This window comes from Lissotriton helveticus, chromosome 7 (assembly GCF_964261635.1).
Source record: "Lissotriton helveticus chromosome 7, aLisHel1.1, whole genome shotgun sequence".
NCBI classification, from domain to species: Eukaryota; Metazoa; Chordata; class Amphibia; order Caudata; family Salamandridae; genus Lissotriton; species Lissotriton helveticus.
This window is the reverse complement of record NC_136068.1, coordinates 1390319550-1390339903: the sequence shown is the minus strand read 5'-3', so window position 1 is coordinate 1390339903 and position 20354 is coordinate 1390319550. Positions and strand designations below refer to the sequence as shown.

Sequence of the window (20354 nt, the reverse complement as noted above, 5' to 3'; positions counted from 1 at the left end):
GGGCACTGGTAAGACCAAAAGAAAGCACAGCAGACTGAACTTGCTCTTGGCACACCATGAACCACAGTAAACACCTGGGGCAGGCAGGACGGGAATGGGAAAGTATGCGTCCTGCATTTCCAACGCTACCATCCAGTCTCCCGGATTCAGGCAGACAAGACTTGAGTGAGCATGAGCATTTTGAACTTCTTCTTGACGAAGAAATTGAGAGGGCGCAGGTCTAGGATAGGAAGAAGGCCGCCATCCTTCTTGGGCACCAGAAAGTAGCAGGGTTAGCAATCACATCTACTTCTGGTGTCAACACCTTCTCTATGGCTTCCTTGTCTAAGAGAGCAGTCACTTACTGGGGGAGCAAAGAAAGATGGTACTCGATCAGCCTGTTGCAAGCAGGTGGCATGGGTGGAGGGGTAGTCTTGAAGGGGAGGGAGTAGCCCCTCCAGACAATCTGCAGAATCCACTGGTCTGATGTTACACACTGCCAGTGGGGCAGGTGTTGGTGTATCCTACCACCTACTGGTGCTCATGATGATAAGGGGGCAGACTATAAGAGTTTGGAGGCTACGGCTGCAGAGGGTAGTGGTTTATACTGGCTTGTCCTCTGGCAACCAACCCACAAGGGCTATGGATACGGCACCCTCAGCCTCGCAGAGGCTGGGAAGCTTGCGCGCCATGGTGGCTGGGCGGGTAGAGATGCCACTCGAAGCCCATTCCGTGGCCGCAAATGATGGGTTGGCAGTGGAGAGAGGCCATGGAATGTCCCAAGGACCTAGCCCCAGTACTTCTGTCCTTAAAGCGCTCCTGTGCTGAATCCACCATGTCTCCGAAGAGAAGGGAGCCATCAAAGGGCATGTCCATACGCAATGCTTGGACATCCCCAAAAAAGCCAGTTGTCCTCAGCCAGGAGTGGTGCCGTAAGGCCACCGCCGATGAAATCACTCTGCCCAGCGAGTCATGGTATCTAGTCCACATCAGATGGTGAACTTGGCTGCATCTCTTGTGTCAGCAACAGCCTGGGAGAGGGCGGACTGGGACTGTCGCAATAACATGTGCAACTTTATCCCACAGAAAGAAAAGAACCGACAACAGCGCACTTGTGTGGCACCTGTATAGGCACTTCGCACATCACATCCAGTGTGGAGGACGCCGACGACACCATGCGAAGCGGATTGATGCCACATACCGGCGCACAGGGGTACTGCTCACGAAATATTGTCTGGCTCCAGTCTGACCCCTGGAAATAATTCTAAGGTAAGGAATCTGCAGCTAAAAGCCTCTATCAGAATAAAGTCTTTAATGACAGTTTGCTGTGTTCCCAAGCCTGTTAGAGGTTGTTGTAAAAGACAAGAGCTTCATATGTGGAGAAACCCTACGCTCTTGGTCGCTCCAGTCCTGTGGTGCTATTCTCCAGGTCAGACCACGGTTCAAGCTCAATTTATCACTGTATTTGGCTGATGCCTCAAAATATATTGTAAATTATTCTGTTATCGATTACAATCCAATGTTCTAAACTGATAAAAGAAAATGTTACTGGCTATGAAATTAAATTGACAAATTATTTCTTATAAATGATTCAAAACTCAACTTATCACTACAGTAAAAAGCAGGATATATTCATGATAATCGAGTTCCCTCGTCCATTTGATACAGAAAAACAGAAATGAAAACATACCAAAGTTGCAATTTTATGCGACGACCATCCAAAAGTATTGTAGTGGTCTTGTAATCAATACCTGAAACAATACAAGCATTTTAAAACATGAGCTAAAATTCAATGATAATTCACGTGTAAGATATTTCTAAACATGAATAATGTGGTAATACTCGTACTGCGCTAAATTAACTCCAAGACAACAGTCCCACATGATGTCTAAATAAATTCTTACTTACTACATATGATTTCTATTTATTATTAAGGAAAAAGTAAGTAGTAAAGCAGTTCAATTTTTGTGTTTCAGTAATCTATTAAAGCACGTACAAATATCAAAATTGAAAAATCGTGCCACCATATAACGTATCGCCATTAACGGATGAAAATCAATGGGCATAAAGTTAAACACTCACATCAAACTAGAGCTTGTTGGTAGAAGGAAAGTTATGCTAAAACTAATGTAGATTGATACTTCTACATTTCAGAATATAAAAAGAAATGGGTGACAGACAGGAAACAAAGGCTAAGGGAAGGACAGGGGAGTAAGATAAAGGCTAGATGGAAACAAGGGAACTAACCTCATTGCAGAAATAAGCACGATGATGAGATACTAAATAGATAAAAGGGCCCAGAAAAAATAAAACAGCTGGTTTCAGACAACAGATCACAAACCATGAATCGACCAGATGCCATTCATGCCTCACCTTTCAAAATAATTCCTCTTAAGCTTTCAAGACATGCGCTACATCGTGATAAGAGAAAAGTCTCCCAGGACACCTTCCATTAACCGCATGCGCGCTGCGGCGATTTTCTTTTTGAAAAAAGCCGCGTTAGATGACGAGCTCAGCTCGTCATCAGCGTGCGAGCGGCGCAACTGATGACGAGCCGCCGAAGGGGTTAAAGCGAGTTCCCAAGATGGCTGCAATTCCAAAAATCTGCATTTCTTTGCATATATCTACCAGGTGACATCGCCTGTTTTGATTAACCATTTTAACACACGGAAACAGGAGGTGCATGTGGTTTCCATGTTGAAGATTCTTTTTTTTTTTAAGAGTCTATGCTAACATTAAAGAAAGTTAATGTGGGTAAGCGTAAGTTAGCATTACCATGATGTCTCAGCACTCAAAGGTGTGAACCCAAGAACACAATATTTGATGTCCATTTCATATTTTCGAGAACATCCACTGTCCCATTCTGGATAATAAGCATTCAGGGTGCTTCTTTTAAATTATGGTATTTCTTGGACTTCTAGGTTCACTGCAATCGGCCCATCCTCTGCTGTCTGGACTTCTCCAGATAATGCTGCCTCTGTCTCCAAAGGTTGACTCTTTATTTTACCTCAATTGTTGCAGCCAACTTTTCCACCCCATCCAGCTTTTTGGTGATGTTCGGTTAAGCGTCAAAGATGGCGCTCCTACCCAGAAGCACATTCACAATGGACTCATCTCTGTGGTCATACTCACATCTCACATGTGGGGCAAAAAAGTCCTACTTCTCCACCTAAGTATGGAATGTTTCCCTGTCATGTGGGTCTCTCTGCATGCAATCTCTGTCATTGAAAGAAAACAGAAGTCTGCTCCAGGACTTTTAGCTTAGCTACTTCAACTTCAGGGGTCTTCCAGCACTAACCCCCATTGTCCTCCGTTGGGGTCTCAGTTTTCCTGTAATCTGGCTGATCCCTTTTAACCTAACCCAACCCAACCCAACCCTCTCTACTATTTGCTGGTGGAACAAACATTTCAATTTTTCAAGCACATTCCTCTCTCAGTGGCCACCTCTTCTATCAGAGCCTGGCCTACCTCGAGCCCACCATGTTATCTCGGTCTTGATGTGTGTTGAGACTTCCTGGACCTCTGTCACTTGGTCGCTCACAAGTCCTCAGGACGTCAGACCGGATTAATTTGATTAATCTCTACTTCTGACATTATTCTGCTTCCTCCTGATAGCAAGAGGTCCAGAAGCAAGCAAGGAAAAGAAGGTCCAGCCTAGGAACTTAAAGCTCAGCCATCATGGTGTGGAAAAGTAAATTTTGCCATGTTCTGTGTCCCTACGCCTCATCCATCATATGTTATGTGTGCATGACTAATATGCATATGTTATTCCCCATGTCCGATTAATGACGCAATTCCAGTTGTGTCCACCTCTAGTATGTTAGTTTCCAGTCCTCGTGAATACTACGAATATCAGGCCTACGTAAAGTAATGTTGCCACGTTTCCCAGTGTGCACGTTATTCCATTATAAAGTCCCCGTTTCCAGGCCTCAAAAGGGCCCAGACATCAGATTCAGCTCCTGTCTCCTGAAAGCCTCACTGAGGAGCGATACAGCCCCCACCTGTATCCTCGACCCTTCACTTACTTCCTGCCTCGCAGTGCCCGGTGCAGCTTGGCTCTGCCTCTGAGTCTGCCAAAAGTATGTTATAGTTCCAGTTATCAGTTCAGTCCTCCTCCTCTGCATTCTTAAGCTACTGAACTGCATCAATAGTTTCCGTCATTGTCTAGCCTATTCGGCTCCACGTTAGAGAAATACTGTATTTAATGGTCATTTAGTATTCTTCATCACGCACTACATGTAGAATAATGCATGGTCCAGTCTTAGAGTCAAGTTAGCTTTTCCCCTCATGACTTCTAGTTTATATCAACATGTTCCCTAAACATTAGATACCAGATAGGGTTTAGGTACATGTCGCTCCGACCCTCCAGACTCTAGTCTCTGCTCCTAGCACAGAGTTCGTAGCCCCCAGCTTCTCCTAGTAACACGTCATTGCTAGTTTTCGCGCACCATTAGGTTAGAGGTCCCGGCTCCTTAGGTAGCCCCCTCCTATGTTTCCGCCCATTCATGACATATTCTGTTACGTTTGCACCACATGTCTATGTATACTCCCAGTTACACCTCTTTTTACTGTTATCTTTCGCGACTGCTACGCGTCATGCCTTTCTGCTCCACCCACTGCTACGCCTACTGCAATGTAATGCTATGTGTTCGCGCTATGTATATATGCCTGTGTTTTGTTATTGAATGTTAGCGCGCTCATCCCAGACCTAGCCCCAGCAGCTGCTGGGCCTCTTTTCCCCTGCTGGGCCCCAGTTGTCCTGCTGGGCCCTGTCACTCTGTTCCTATGCAGGTTGTCCTGATCCTGTCCTTATGCTGTAATAAACCTGCAGAAACTCCTACTACCTCGAATCTTGACTCTTATTTTATTGAGCTATCTGTTATGCTATAAGTCTAGTCAAAAATAGGGTATTATTTATTTATTTACCACATAATGGCGCCCGAACAGGGACTTGCCCTTTCCCCACGCGTCGGTGAAGCCACGCCGACCCCCTGACCCTCTGCAGTCGTGACGGAACTCTTCTGCGCAGTGGCAGATATTTCTGCTCAAGTATCCCTCAGGCCCACGGAGGAGACGGAGGAGGCGGTCCAGCATCCGAACGAGACGGTGGAGGAACGCGGCGAGTCCCGACCAGAGCCCAAGCCGAGAGTCCAAGGTCCGAGGTATCCGGAGGCCCACCTGTAACTGAAGTCCGAAGTCCGAAGTTCGTCGTCCGTCGTCCAGTCCAGTCCGAGGCCTTCCGTTCCGTGCTGCCCGGTGAGTACCATTGCTGGGGTAGTATCTAGACAGGACCAATCTAAATTGACTCCTGGTCCGTGGGTTGGTGGTGCCCAGACTCACAAACGAAGTGTTCACCTAGGTGGATACGGGTCCTGATGCGTCCCTTTTTTGGGACCGGTATGTTCCGTACTGTTACAGCAGTGCATCCAGTAACTCTAGTCTGTTCCGTTCTCGAGAAAATCTGTTCTATTTCTGTTCTCAGTATTCCAGGTAATATTCTGTTCGAACTGTTATTTATAATGTTCTTCATGTAATTTACTGTTGTGGTATGAGTGCGATGTGATTTCGTGTTTTTTATTGTGTATTGTATTGTGTCCAGATTACAGTTCAGTCATGCCACTCTTTTCAAGATTACGACAGTTAAAAACTAGAAAGGGTCTGTTAGAGGAAGCGGTTCCTGTCCCGCCGAGGGACAGTCCAGGTCACTTTATGTATCAGAAACATGGCATAAGCGCCATAATGTATCTAGATTTATGGGTAGAGTATACCAAACAGTTAGAAGAAAAGTATAGATGGCCCGTATCGGGTACATGGGATGCCGAATGTATCATGCGAGTAGAAGAAGCATTATGGAAAAAGAAAGCCAGACAGTCACAGAAAGATGCCATCGAGTTATGGCGTAAGGAAGCTCATAGAAGAACGGAAAAGGAAGTCAGAAAATCAGAGTTAAGTAGAGAATCCCAGGAACGAGCCCAAGAAAGAGAATTAATCGAGATAGGTGAACAAGTCAAAACCGAACAGTCAGACAGACAGAGGCATGCCCTTATTAAGGGTATGTATCCTCTCCTTGCCGAAGGTTTGCCAAAAGCGACCCCAGAGGCATCCAGTAATTTCCCGCCACCATTAGTTCCGACTAAGCTACGTCACAAACCGACCGCAGCTGATATTTTTCTTTCGTCCTATCTGGACGACACAGTCCCAGAATATGCAAATCCTGTTCGCGCTCCGCTAGTCCCTGTAGATCAGGCACTTCCCGCTCCTCCAGACACCGGAGTACCTGTTACGGTACCCCCGGTCCAGCCTACAGTTCCATTTCCCACTCTGCCAGGACGTAGAGCCTCAGTAGACGACTCCAGTTTAGGGGCCGCAGGAGGAGCTACTCCTCAAACCCCGCCGCCACACAAACGTTTATCGGCACTCGAATTACATGCTCAAGCATCACAGCGTACTCCTAAAAGTAATAAGTCTGTTACAGAAATCAGACAAGCCCTTAACGAATGTGTCTATGATCCAGTTCCAGGCGAATATACTATGGTTTTATATTCCTTACGTGTAAGGAGAGTGACCGAGTATCTAGTCACCTTACCGAATATGAAAGAAGATCTAGACAGAATATATCGTTTCATCCGTACAGGGGAGGATCCAGAAAGTATCGGCGAGATTATGTCTCAAAGGAAAGCCGAGATCCAGCTCATGATATTAAAGTTCCTGATCAATTGTCTAATAAGAGAACAAGATTACCCGTCTAAAGATCCCGCCGAAATGAGAATCCTGACAAGGTGGAGTGATAATATAGCCGAGGGTAAGCACAAGACCGTCAGTGCCATGGAGAGTATGTACAAGAAAATTCGTAAAGAAATAATAAGGTTACACGACCAGCGTAAAGCAGCACAAGTAAGCGAGAAAGAAAGTATCTCTGATCCTGAAGAGGAAGACGAGAATTCCGCCAGAATAGCGTATGTAGGAAAGTCCAGATTTCCAGATCGCCATTTACGTCTAGAACCCAAGTCTATTTTTCATCTAGCACCAGAACAAGGTTCTCTAGAACAAGTATTTCAAGCTACCGATCACATTCTGAAATCACGAGTCGGTTACAGTGAATTAAGTACCATGCATGAACAAGAACTAACCCGATCAGCAGTCCGATGGATTACTGATTCTACCACTTTTCCAGACGAAATAGTGGCACAAATGTTTCTGAAACTGCCCCCAGCCGAGCAACGACTGGTGGGTATGTATATGATCCAGCACCTCATTACTCTGTATGAGGGTCAACATTCTGATCCAGGCCCGTTGCACGATATCCTGAACGAGTTACTCCAGTATAGATGGAGAGGTCTAGGTACTGATTTAATAAGTGTCATTCTAGAACAGCGTCACAAGTATAGAACGTTCTTGAACCCGCATTTTGTTCATGTCTCACCCCCAGAAAATAAGCCATTCTACATAGACAGACAGAATCCGTTACGAGAAGTCCACCCAGTCCAAGGGGCGGGTGGCGTAATGCAACGAGTGTTTGTATACACTCCAATATCAAAGATGGAACTTCTTGAAATGAAGAAATTAATTCCCTGTCATGACAAAGATCCAGCAGGGTTCCATAGAGAATTAAAAGACATGCTCCGTATGGGAGAATACACTTACCCCGATATCATTAAAATGTTAAAGGTCCTGTTACCCGCAGGGGTGTATGAAAAGTTAAAGGAAAAAGAATGGGAGGTGGGAGAGAAAAAGATCGATTGGGCAGCTCTAGAAGCTGAAGACAAGGCACGAGTACCAGGTACCGGTCTTGGAGATAAATGTAAAGAATTACCAGAATTACTGATTCAAGTTTTACCCAGATTATTAACAACGAGAAAAGAAGACTGGGATGCAATCTCAGCCTGTAAACAGAAACAAGATGAAGATATTAGTGATTTTTATTCTAGATTTGAGAAATGTTTCAGTATCAACAGTGGTCTCAAGACAAGTAGTGAGTCATACCCTCACCTTTTCGTTACTAAATTAGTCGAGAATTCAAGTCCACAAATTAAAAATCGAGTTTTGAAAGTCGAAAGCACCTGGCAAGCAAATACCCCGTCCCAGATGCTCCAGTATCACCAGAATAGAATCAGAGAAGAGCAAGAACACAAGAGAAAACGTATGAAAGACACGAAAATGAAAGTGCTAGTTGCACAATCTGTTCCTCAAGACAGTCAGAAGAGGGGTCCGAATCAAGCCAGTCATCCTGCAGCTCCCGTTAAAGGGAACTGCAATTATTGTAAACAGCCAGGTCATTTTATAAACGAGTGTGCAGTTCTGAAACATAACATAGCCACTGGTAAGACTAAAGAAAGACCACGTCCGCCTAGACAAGAGCAAGTCTCACAGATTCCTCAGTCACAGAATGCACAACAGACAGTTACCGCTCCGCAGCCTATAGCTGCAACACAGCATGTTACGTCACAGATGTACCAGTATGCACAGTCCGAGTATCCAGAGTACCAGTCATATTCATGAAACAGCCTAGAGAGGGAGGTAGGCTTGCCTCTCATCGAGATACCTGTAGATCAAGAAGGTCCCTATGTTCACAGTCAAGTATTAGGGAAAGACAGAAAGTTTTTGATTGATACAGGGGCAAGTAGGACCACAATTAGTCATGCCGAAGTTCCAGGGGCTCCGCTCTCAGGCTCAAGAAATGTTTCCCTTGGATTTTCAGGAAAGCCAATAGTTAATGAGATATCTAAGCCAGTTACTCTAGAAGTAGGTCCATTGTCCCGTACTACTGATCTGTTACTTACTAAGTCATGTCCAGAAAATCTGTTAGGCATTAAGACACTGAAAGAGTTAGGTGCAGTTATTTGCTGTTCCCCAGAGGGAATACGTCTGTTCCTACGTGACTTTAAGGGTCACTATGTATTACGAGATTTTGATTCGAGACTGTCTAATGTTCCACAGCACTTATGGGCGCAAGGTCCAACTGATGTTGGTTATATGCAAATCACACCCCATCGTGTGACTCTCAAGCCAGGTGTAGTGTTACCCCGAATCAGACAGTACAGATTGCCACCTGAGGCTGTAGCAGCCTTATCCAAAATTATTGACGAGCTTATGGCTCAAGGAGTAGTTGTAGAAACTGACTCCAATGTATGTAATTCTCCGATCATTCCAGTCATGAAACGTACTGATCCGAATGCACCCCCAGTATATCGATTAGTGATTGATTTACGAGAGCTTAATAAATGTATTATTCCTCAGTACCCAGTTGTTCCAGACATCTCTTCCCTGTTAACAGCCATTGATTCCGAAGCCATGTTTTTCACTGTCATAGACCTCAAGAATGCATTTTTTAGTGTTCCAATTCATCCAGACAGCCAGTTTCTTTTCGGATTTTGTTTAAATGGAAGGAGCTATATGTTTACACGCGCTCCTCAAGGTTTCACAGAAAGTCCTAGTATTTACAGTCAGGCACTCAAGAGACAACTAGACAACATTCACATGCCAACTGACACTGCCCTGCTCCAGTATGTCGATGATCTACTGATCACTGCCCGTTCTGAACGTGCTTGCGAGCGAGCATCACTTACAGTTCTGTATTTTCTAGCCGAGATGGGGCACAAGGTGTCACCTTCGAAGCTTCAATTCTGTGTCCAGCAAGTGGTATACTTAGGACACTTGCTGTCCAAGAGGGGTAGGCAGTTGACACCCGACCGTATCCAGTTAATAGCGAGTCTTCCCCAGCCCAGAACCCAGAAGGAGGTACGTGCCTTTATCGGCCTTACTTCTTATTGTAGACAATGGATTCCCCAGTATGCATTTCTAGCCAAGCCACTGATACAGTTAACGACACAGGAGGCAGCCGTAGCGACTGTCCTCCCTTGGACATCTGAACATACACTTAGTTTTAACGAGTTAAAGAAAGCCCTATGTCAAGCTCCAGTTCTAGCTACACCGAACTACAGTAAGCCTTTTACACTTTTTGTTACTGAACGCGAAGGTACAGCATTGTCTGTTCTCACACAAGATCAAGCAGGACAATACAAGCCCTGTGCTTATTTTTCGAGCACATTAGATCCAGTCGCCCAGGCGTTGCCTGCGTGCCTCAAGTCAGTTGCAGCCACAGCACTAGCTATCAGACAAAGTGATTCCATAGTTTTGGGACACTCCCTGACAGTACAAGTCCCACATTCAGTAGAAGTTCTTTTAAACCGAACACAAACACAGCACTTGACAATTGCACGTTTAACAGGTTATGAATTGACACTGTTCCAGCCACACATAGAAATTAGACGCTGCAACGTCTTGAATCCTGCTACACTGTTACCATCAGTTAGTTTAAATCCAGACCCACATGACTGTGTGGAAGTAGTTAACATTACGACAAAGCCAAGACAAGACCTAACAGACATTCCGTTACCAGATCCTGACCTGACACTTTATGTGGATGGTTCATGTATGAGAACTAGTACAGGAGAACTAGTCGCCGCGTATGCAGTGACTACTGACACTGAAGTTATCAAGACACACCGTATTGATACCCTGTCCGCTCAAGCAGCAGAGCTAGTCGCTCTGACACAAGCCTGTATACATGCCAAGAACCTGAAAGTTAATGTTTACACAGATTCACGTTACGCATTCGGAGTTGTACACGACTTCGGAGTGCTCTGGCAGGAGAGAGGTTTCATGACTTCTCATGGAACCAAGATTCAGCATGGTCTCCTTATTCAAGCCCTGTTAGATGCCATACATTTACCGACATCTATTGCTATCATGAAATGTAAAGCACATACGAAAGTTACAGACATTATTTCCCAAGGTAATGATCTAGCAGACCGCACAGCTAAGCTTACAGCACAGACTCCAGACATTCCAGTTAATCAGACACATACTCCAGATCCGATTACATGCATGACAGTTAAGGACCCTACACAAGATGTCATAGATATACAGTTACATGCTACCCCCGATGAAATCAAGAAATGGTCTGAACAAGGAGGGGTCCAGACAGATCAAGGATGGTTAACGAAGGGTAGAGCCACATGGTTTCTCCCCGATTCTATGGTTCAAGTCATTATCAATACCGCACATAGTCCAGCACATTTAGGAGAAAAAGCTATGTTAGACAGTATCCAGAACATTTGGTTCAACAAGCATTTACGAGCTGCAGCCAAGCAGAAAGTCCGTACCTGTATGATATGTTGTCAGTTTAACCCAGGTAAAAGTGTCCCGGTGGAACAAGGTGGTTTCCAGCCCCCTGACCACCCTTTTGAGGTCCTCCAGATGGATTATATTCAGATGGAGCGATGTCGAGGTTTCAAGTATGTCCTTGTAGTAGTATGCGCTTTGTCCAGGTGGACAGAAGCATATCCAGTCCCAGATTACACAGCCGCGACCACTGCCAAGCAGTTGGTTCGTGAATTTTTCCCTAGATACGGACTCCCTAGAGTCGTATATTCTGATAACGGTCAGCCATTCTCATCCGAGCTCATGAAACACGTTTCCCTTTTGTTAGGGTACCAGTGGAAGTTCCATTGTGTACGCCATCCTGAAGCAGCCGGTCTCGTAGAGAGACATAATCAGACTCTGAAAATCCGCATTGCAAAAGTCTGTAAGGACAAAGGTGTAGACTGGCTAGTAGCTCTGCCAGTCGCTTTATTTTATATGCGCATGGTCGCACATTCCAGATCAGGTCTGTCCCCGTATGAGGTCGTATTCGGCCGCCCCCCTAACATGTGGGGTACTCCTAGACCCCGAAGTATTACCGATGTTTCATGTAATATGCTGACAGATTACCTAGCTTCCTTGATGTCTGCCCTCAACTCATGTCGTTCACAGGTTGCCGCCGCATTTCCAGACAATACCGAGGTGGCACCGCACGAGATCGTTCCAGGCTCCCTTGTGATGGTCCGAAATTTTGACAGATCAAGTCCGCTGGAACCACGTTGGAAGGAGCCACGCCAGGTCCTCTTGACCACCCGTACTGCCGTCAAGTTGGAAGGCAGGAAGGGGTGGGTCCACCTTTCTCATGTAAAACTTTTCAATGGATTGAAATCAGTCTCCAAAAACATTTCCAAGGATTTCCAGGATTCGAAAGATTGCCAGAACATTGTTTTAAAGGACTGTCCCGCACAAGACATTATTACAACCCCTCCCTTGTTAGAGAAAACTCCGCAACAGGAGTATAAGTTAAAACTCAGGTCTAGTAAAATAAGTCAGTCAGTTTGATTGTATAAGTCCTCCCCTAGGTGAAACGGTTAGACTGTTTCTGACATGTATAAAATAGACCCCCATAGTGAGAGAGTCAGTCGAAGTTCACTTCAATGTATCGTTTTTCTGAGTTTCGTATTATTCATCAGCATAATGATTTCCTGCACCAGCTACGCATTTTTCCTGTATTTACCAGTTCCTCATGTAAATATGTCTACTAATGCTACAGTAGAGCACACGTTTAGTGATCTGCCTCCTCACGAATATTCTTACCGCCTCGCTATGCGCAACAACACATTTATCCGTATGTTACATTACTCACACCAGACCAGCAATGCCACAAATTGTTGGGTGTGTGGTCGACTCCCCCCTTTCCAGACACCGAAAGGAGTTCTGCCACTGTTTCCTTATCCTTTCTCACATAATGGTTCGTGTGGAGCATGGTCCACGTTAACGTCATCCTCAACAGATATGTCTTTTCTTAACAGTACATGTTTTCCAGACAAGCAAGGTTTCCCCCACAGAACAGGTTTAGATCTAGAAAATGAAGTTTATAATTTAGGTAATTATTCGTCGAATTTCATGGTCCTGAATGTTCAGTCTGATACTACTCCAGACTTACCTGCTATTTCAGTACTACCTGTCAAAGGCGAATTATGTGTCCGTAGTTATGGTTCTATACACGTAGGTCATAGTGAATGTACTACTGTTATCAAGTATAGTGACAGTGGGAAATCTATTTTCAAAGCTTCACGTCATTCTTATTTTATTTGTGGTCAAACTGCATATGTCCGTCTGCCCCTCGATTGGGAGGGAACCTGTTACATTGCTTTCCTACTGCCACCTGTTTTCCTAGCCCCATCTGATTATCACAGAAACACACATCTAGTACACATTAGACATAGAAGGGAGTCCCCAATTGTCGATTATACTGAAACTACTCTAGAACAGTATACAGATTTCAATAAAGGTTTCTTCTTCTTTGTAGGACCTGTCCAGAATAGTAAACTGATCCGTAGGTTAACAAGAACCCTTGAAGCTGTAGTTAATGAGACTGCCTCTGCTCTAGGTAACCTAACCGAGGAACAATCTGCTATGAGATTTGTCGTTTTGCAAAATCGTCTCGTCCTTGACGTCATACTGGCCGATAGGGGCGGGGCCTGTAGAGTCATCGGATCTAGTTGCTGCATTTTCATTCCAAATAACGCGCCGTCTGTTTATTCAGCTATAACCAGACTCCATAAAATTGCCCATCTGTTACACCAAGATCCAGGCACCTGGACATGGTCAGGTTGGTTCTGGAATATAATTTCCGCATGGGGATGGAAAGTCCTGTCCTTTCTAGGTATTGCAGTAGCGATTATATTTAGCTGCTGCCTCTGTATACAATGTGGCCCTGCGATTTGCAGCATGTGTGCTACCTCTTGTATTCCTAGTCCCAAGCCCCGTTCTAAATCCCGTTCCAAGACAATTCGAGACGAGCAAATGGTACTGTATGAAATGATAGACGGTATCATGAATATTGATGTTTCCTGATGAAACGTAGTGACAAGGAGGGAATGTGGAAAAGTAAATTTTGCCATGTTCTGTGTCCCTACGCCTCATCCATCATATGTTATGTGTGCATGACTAATATGCATATGTTATTCCCCATGTCCGATTAATGACGCAATTCCAGTTGTGTCCACCTCTAGTATGTTAGTTTCCAGTCCTCGTGAATACTACGAATATCAGGCCTACGTAAAGTAATGTTGCCACGTTTCCCAGTGTGCACGTTATTCCATTATAAAGTCCCCGTTTCCAGGCCTCAAAAGGGCCCAGACATCAGATTCAGCTCCTGTCTCCTGAAAGCCTCACTGAGGAGCGATACAGCCCCCACCTGTATCCTCGACCCTTCACTTACTTCCTGCCTCGCAGTGCCCGGTGCAGCTTGGCTCTGCCTCTGAGTCTGCCAAAAGTATGTTATAGTTCCAGTTATCAGTTCAGTCCTCCTCCTCTGCATTCTTAAGCTACTGAACTGCATCAATAGTTTCCGTCATTGTCTAGCCTATTCGGCTCCACGTTAGAGAAATACTGTATTTAATGGTCATTTAGTATTCTTCATCACGCACTACATGTAGAATAATGCATGGTCCAGTCTTAGAGTCAAGTTAGCTTTTCCCCTCATGACTTCTAGTTTATATCAACATGTTCCCTAAACATTAGATACCAGATAGGGTTTAGGTACATGTCGCTCCGACCCTCCAGACTCTAGTCTCTGCTCCTAGCACAGAGTTCGTAGCCCCCAGCTTCTCCTAGTAACACGTCATTGCTAGTTTTCGCGCACCATTAGGTTAGAGGTCCCGGCTCCTTAGGTAGCCCCCTCCTATGTTTCCGCCCATTCATGACATATTCTGTTACGTTTGCACCACATGTCTATGTATACTCCCAGTTACACCTCTTTTTACTGTTATCTTTCGCGACTGCTACGCGTCATGCCTTTCTGCTCCACCCACTGCTACGCCTACTGCAATGTAATGCTATGTGTTCGCGCTATGTATATATGCCTGTGTTTTGTTATTGAATGTTAGCGCGCTCATCCCAGACCTAGCCCCAGCAGCTGCTGGGCCTCTTTTCCCCTGCTGGGCCCCAGTTGTCCTGCTGGGCCCTGTCACTCTGTTCCTATGCAGGTTGTCCTGATCCTGTCCTTATGCTGTAATAAACCTGCAGAAACTCCTACTACCTCGAATCTTGACTCTTATTTTATTGAGCTATCTGTTATGCTATAAGTCTAGTCAAAAATAGGGTATTATTTATTTATTTACCACAATGGGCTGCCCCCAGTATTTTAATTTTTAAACCTGGAGAAAAAATCAAAATGTTTGAATGAGGCCTTAAATGTCAACAATTCATCTCAATACCAAAGAGAAACGTATTCCCTGCATACTACATTCCAAGCCTGTACATTAACAATGATCAATTAATTAAATGTATGTTATGTAAAGCTAACTTCATTTGCAAAATTGAATAAAAGTTAAGCATAGAAGGGTGTTTTATCTGAAGAAAATGTGTAGCAAAGGAGTATGCAGTTCCTAGTGTGGGAGGGGGAGGGGGAACGACAGGTCTTTTTTCATGATGCCCTCACACCCCCGAGAGGTGTCATGCTTCATCATTGGGCTTTGCTCCACGTCGGGCCGGCGCTGCAATGCCCGACGGGCTCATCGTAAACGGGGCTCTTTGCCAGAGATCTTTTTAGAAGCCGTAGGGTGCGTGAGGGTAAGAGGGCAGGGGAGGTGTAGGTGTAGAATCCGTAGGTGTTGGCTGATGTGGCAGTGGCACAGTAGGTTGAGGACTAGCCTGGCGGCGATGTTCTGTAGTTTACGGGTGAGGTTCTTGTTGATCCCGGCGTAGAGTGCGTTGCCGTAGTCTAGTCTGCTGCTGATTATGGCGTGGGTGACAGTTTTCCTGTGTGCGAGGAGGGGGATCCAGTTGAAGGTCTTTTGGAGTAGGCAGAGGGTTTGGTAGCAGGAAGAGGTGACAGCGTTGATCTGGCGGTCCATTTTGAGTTCGGAGTCCAGGATGATTCTGAGGTTTCGTGTGTGAACTGTAGGGGAGGGGGGAGGGGGGAACCCGAGGGCAGGGACAAGGTGTCATTCCAGGCATCGGGGTTTGGGCCCATGGGGCCGTTTTGTCCGTGCTGAGTTGTAGGCAGCTGTTCTTCATCCATCTGGAAACTGCTTCCATACTGTTTTGAAAGTTATGTTTGGAGAGGTTGGGTTTGTTGCACAGGGAGAGGATGAGTTGGGTGTTGTCTGTGTATGATACAATGTTGAGCCTTGTGGTCTGACGATGGATGCGAGCGGGGCCATGTAGACGTTGAACAGGGTCGGGCTGAAGAAGAAACCTTGGGGGACTTCGCAAGTGGTCGGTGTCGGTGTAGGTTCCGAGAGGAAAGGAAGGAGTCTGACCAATTGCATTCTGCCAGAGAGGAAAGAGCAGATCCAATTGAGGGCCTTGTTTTGGATTCCGGGGTCGTAGAGTCTGCGGCTAGGGTGTAATGAGAGACTGCATCGAAGGTCACGGAGAGGTCAATGCATTATGTTCTTTGACTTTTTTCCACTGGTCCTAAACAGTGTAAGGTTCATGGGCCAATCAAGGTGTCAGTTTTTGTGTGCTGCTGAGGCATCTAAAAACAATGTATTAAAAAAAATTGCCATGGTGTGTTAAAACGGATATGTTGCATTCCTAGGGGGTTTAATGAGACAGAAATCCAAAACAGCTGAGAATGTCATAAATCCAGACGTTTTAAGATGACAGTTGCCACTATGCAGCTATAGTTCAGCCTCAGTTTCCACTGAAATGCATTTTTTGACTTGCTTATGACATTTGATTCTGTGGACGGATTTGCACAAAGCTTTCCAATCTACCAACGCAGTCAGCTAAGTTACGGCATACCAAGTATCGTGAAAAGTGTACTATTTTCTAATTAACAGACAAAGCAAAAATGCTGAATGTATTTACACCAAACATAACATACAAGTAGAAATGATGTGTGAGAGGGGTTGCATATTGTTTTGCAAGCTGTATTTTCCTACATATTCATACTTCTTTAAACTGTGTATGATGGTTGACAGTTTATGTGCACTTGAATAGGTCAGTGTTGGATAAAGTGTAAAGCCCATGTTAAAGGACAAAGAATTCATTGGGAAAAGTCATGCAAGAATTTGTATTACACTGTGCTAATGCCCATTGGAAGAAATTGTGTTACATGGAATTTCATTCACAGAACACCATAGTAGACAAATGTACTCAGTGGCTGTTAATGTGAGTTGAACGTCATCCACAAATAAAATTATTTGATGCCTGTCGGGCCCAATTATAGGTCTCTTAACTCCATCATATTTCTATATCTTAATGTGAATGTGAATACTGAGGGTGAAAAGCAAAGGGCAAACTTAACGTGTCGCTCTCCCTAGGTGAAAAGGGCAAAATAGCCTGCCATTCAAAGTTGTTCCTGAGACTCCACCTTTCTGCCTCTCATTTGTTCAAATAGAGATTCATCAACTGTAGTTCTAGGTGTGACACGATAACTCCATATTAACTCCTTAAGAGCTTGATGACAAACCCTCTTTCAATACCCTAATCCACCTTTCTACGATTCCATTACTTTGAGGATAATATACCTAAGTGCGTATATGTTCAATCAAATATTCCTATAAAACTCATTTCATTTTAGTCGATGTTAATTGTACTCCATTATCTGTGACTAGACTTTTAGGAAATACTTACTTTTCAAAAACGTCTTCACGAAACTGAATAAAGTCCCTAGAAGTAACATGATGTACAAATTTAACCTCTGCCCATTTCGATAGTTGATCTATCATAACGACAGCAAAAACTTGACTTCTGGCTAGCTATATTAGCCCAGCTATATCAAGTGAAACACACTCCCATACTCTAATTGGTCTAGATATGGGAGCCTTGCCATAGGTTACTACGTTCTGAGTTTTATCAGTAATGGCACTTTCAGTACATTATCTTACTTTGTCTTCTATACATTTATGAACAACTGGCCACCGACATTCTCTTCCAATTCTCTTCTTCATGCTTCTCATCCCAGGATGCCCCTCATGAGCCATATCTAGAACAGACTGTCTCCAGCACACCAGTACAAACAATTGCTCACCCCGTTATAACAAATAATTCTGTTCTGACAACTCACCGACAATAGAAAAATAGGATAATAAATCGTCATCTAAATGATTTCCTATTAGGCCACTTTGATCTAATATATTCCAAAACTTTCTGAATCTCAATACCATTATCACATGCTGTCTTGATCTCCCACAATGCAGCCAACAGACACATCACAAATGGATATTTTATCCATATTATTGGCAACATCACTCTATTTCACTGTTTTCTTCAACTGGCAATCTGTATATTCAGTCTGTTAGAACATTTCTAGCTCCAGGAATATATTCTACTAGGAAACGAAACTCTTGCAATTTATATTACCAACTCATAATTCTAGGCATTGCCTTTCCACAACCCTTTGTGGTGAACAAACCCACCAACGGTTGATGGTCCGTCCTCACTCTAAATTTAGTACCATATACACACTTCCTAAAGTACTCAATGCCCCACCAACATGCAAGTGCTTCTTTCTCAATCTTTAATCAACACTGCCCCATTTCTGCATTACTAGCATCTGCCATAATAATAGGATCATAGTTAGAATGAAATGTTTACAGTGCTGAGGCAGAGGAAATGTCCTTTTTCAACGAACAAAATTCAGACACACGTTCTTTATCCCATATGAAATATTGATTTTTTTTCATTAAGCTCCTCGTGTGTTTTGTCTTATTCAAAAATAATGGAATGACCTAAGTTGGTCTTTATTTTGAGGCTCTGGAGCATCTTTTATTGCCTTAACCAGACTGGGGTTCATTGAAATTCCATGCTTACCAATATTATGGCCCAAATAATCAACTGACTGCATCTTGATTTCATTTATCGTTAGCCAAGGTCAGCCCATAATTCTGCAAAATGGTTAATACTTTAAATAAAGTCTCAGCGTGCTCTTTTTTGGGTTCCCAAATACAAGAATATCATCCTGAAAGTGTAAGCCATTTTTTACGTCCTTGAACAGACTATGCATAACTCTTTCAAAGACTACTGATATTAACCCAAATGGCATTCTTTTGTATCTGTATGCCCATTCTGGTGTAATAAATGACGTATATTGTTTGCCGTCCTCATGTAATGCAATCTGGTGATATGCACTGGGAAGGACTAAAGTGGAAAATACTGTGGCACCTTTCAGCATAAACAATATTTCTCCAATACTGGGCAGTAAATGCCGATCCACCCACACACAATCATTCAGATCTCTTAAATAGACACACAGTCTAATTTTCCCATTGGGTTTGTGCACTACCTGGTGACAACTATTCTGACAATTCTATTTCTTCTATTATGTCCTGCTTACATAGTTTTCTAATTCTTCCTTAAATGATTCTCTTATGGATAAGGGAATATTACCGACCTTCTGTACCTTTGGCACCACACCCTGCTTCAAAATGATTTTACGAACAACAATTTTTTCCTGGCCTAACTTTGATGAAAAACCTTTGAGAAACAAATGTTCCCATTCCAATGCTTTATCATCACTTACATGTAGAATGAAATAGTGGTATCCTAAAACCTGATTAGGATTGAGTGTAATCATCAAAATCCTTTGTTGTGGCCAACCCAACAAACAAGAACCTTCTTTAGCCACATACATCTTTTATCAATTGTCTCACCTTTGCAAGCCAACACCGAAGTAATATACCCCAATACATCAATAGGGGTGTTACCATAACCTACAAGCCTGATCTCAGGAGGTACAAGTAGTAAATCAGGAAACTGATGTAAACACTCATCTCCAATCAGTGTGTGTCGAGCAACTGAGCCTGCCATTACCTTCACCTCTTTTCCACCAATATCAACAACACAACAAGCTTTGGCATAGCCAATAGGTCTCGCCTTTGGGACCTTATAAGTGTTTAGCCATGCAACACTTGATGTTGTTGCATCAAGGATATTGTGCTGGATAACTGAACACTTATAAAGGTCCCAAAGGCGAAACCTATTGGCTACGCCAGTGCTTGTTGTGTTTAGCAGCCTGTGTGTGTTTATCTCTGTGCTGGGGAGTGCATGAGTATGTCTGTATGACTGTTTTTGTGGGCGTGCCTGCGACTGTGTGTGTGTATGTATGGTAGCTTGCATGCCTGAGCTCGTGTTTAAGGGTATGTGCTCACGGATGATTTGAAAGCCTGTGAAGGTATACGCCCAGGGGTTGGCAAAGCCTGAAGCTGCTTTATAAGCTCTGCAATTTGTTGGGTCTGACAAATTATTATTTTAAATGCTAATTTAGATGTTCCTACTTTTGAAAAATTAGTGGTTGTGCCAGTTATCAAATTAAAATTAACATACTACAGCCCAAAATATTTAGCAGTTGATTCTTTAAAAATGGTTATGTGATGTCACTTCCTGTGACGTCATTGGCATGGCATTACTTTCAAATACTATGTGTCTTCAATGAAGGAACACCACTAATCATGTGAAATAAAGACTAAAACCTGCTCTGTTTATAACTGCAGTTTGTTGGAATGGTCATTAAAATGGACAATTACATTATTATTTAATATTTTATATTTGAATTG

The 20354-nt window shown here is 43.8% G+C and overlaps 1 protein-coding gene across 1 annotated transcript in view; it reads right to left on the bottom strand.

Moving 5' to 3' along the window:
* RAB40B (RAB40B, member RAS oncogene family) overlaps positions 1-20354 on the bottom strand; it is a 484422-nt gene that overhangs the window by 259926 nt on the left and 204142 nt on the right. The window contains exon 3 of the mRNA XM_078654711.1: positions 1670-1730. Coding sequence (XP_078510837.1) covers positions 1670-1730 — 61 coding nt within the window. The remainder of the gene's footprint in view (positions 1-1669; positions 1731-20354) is intronic.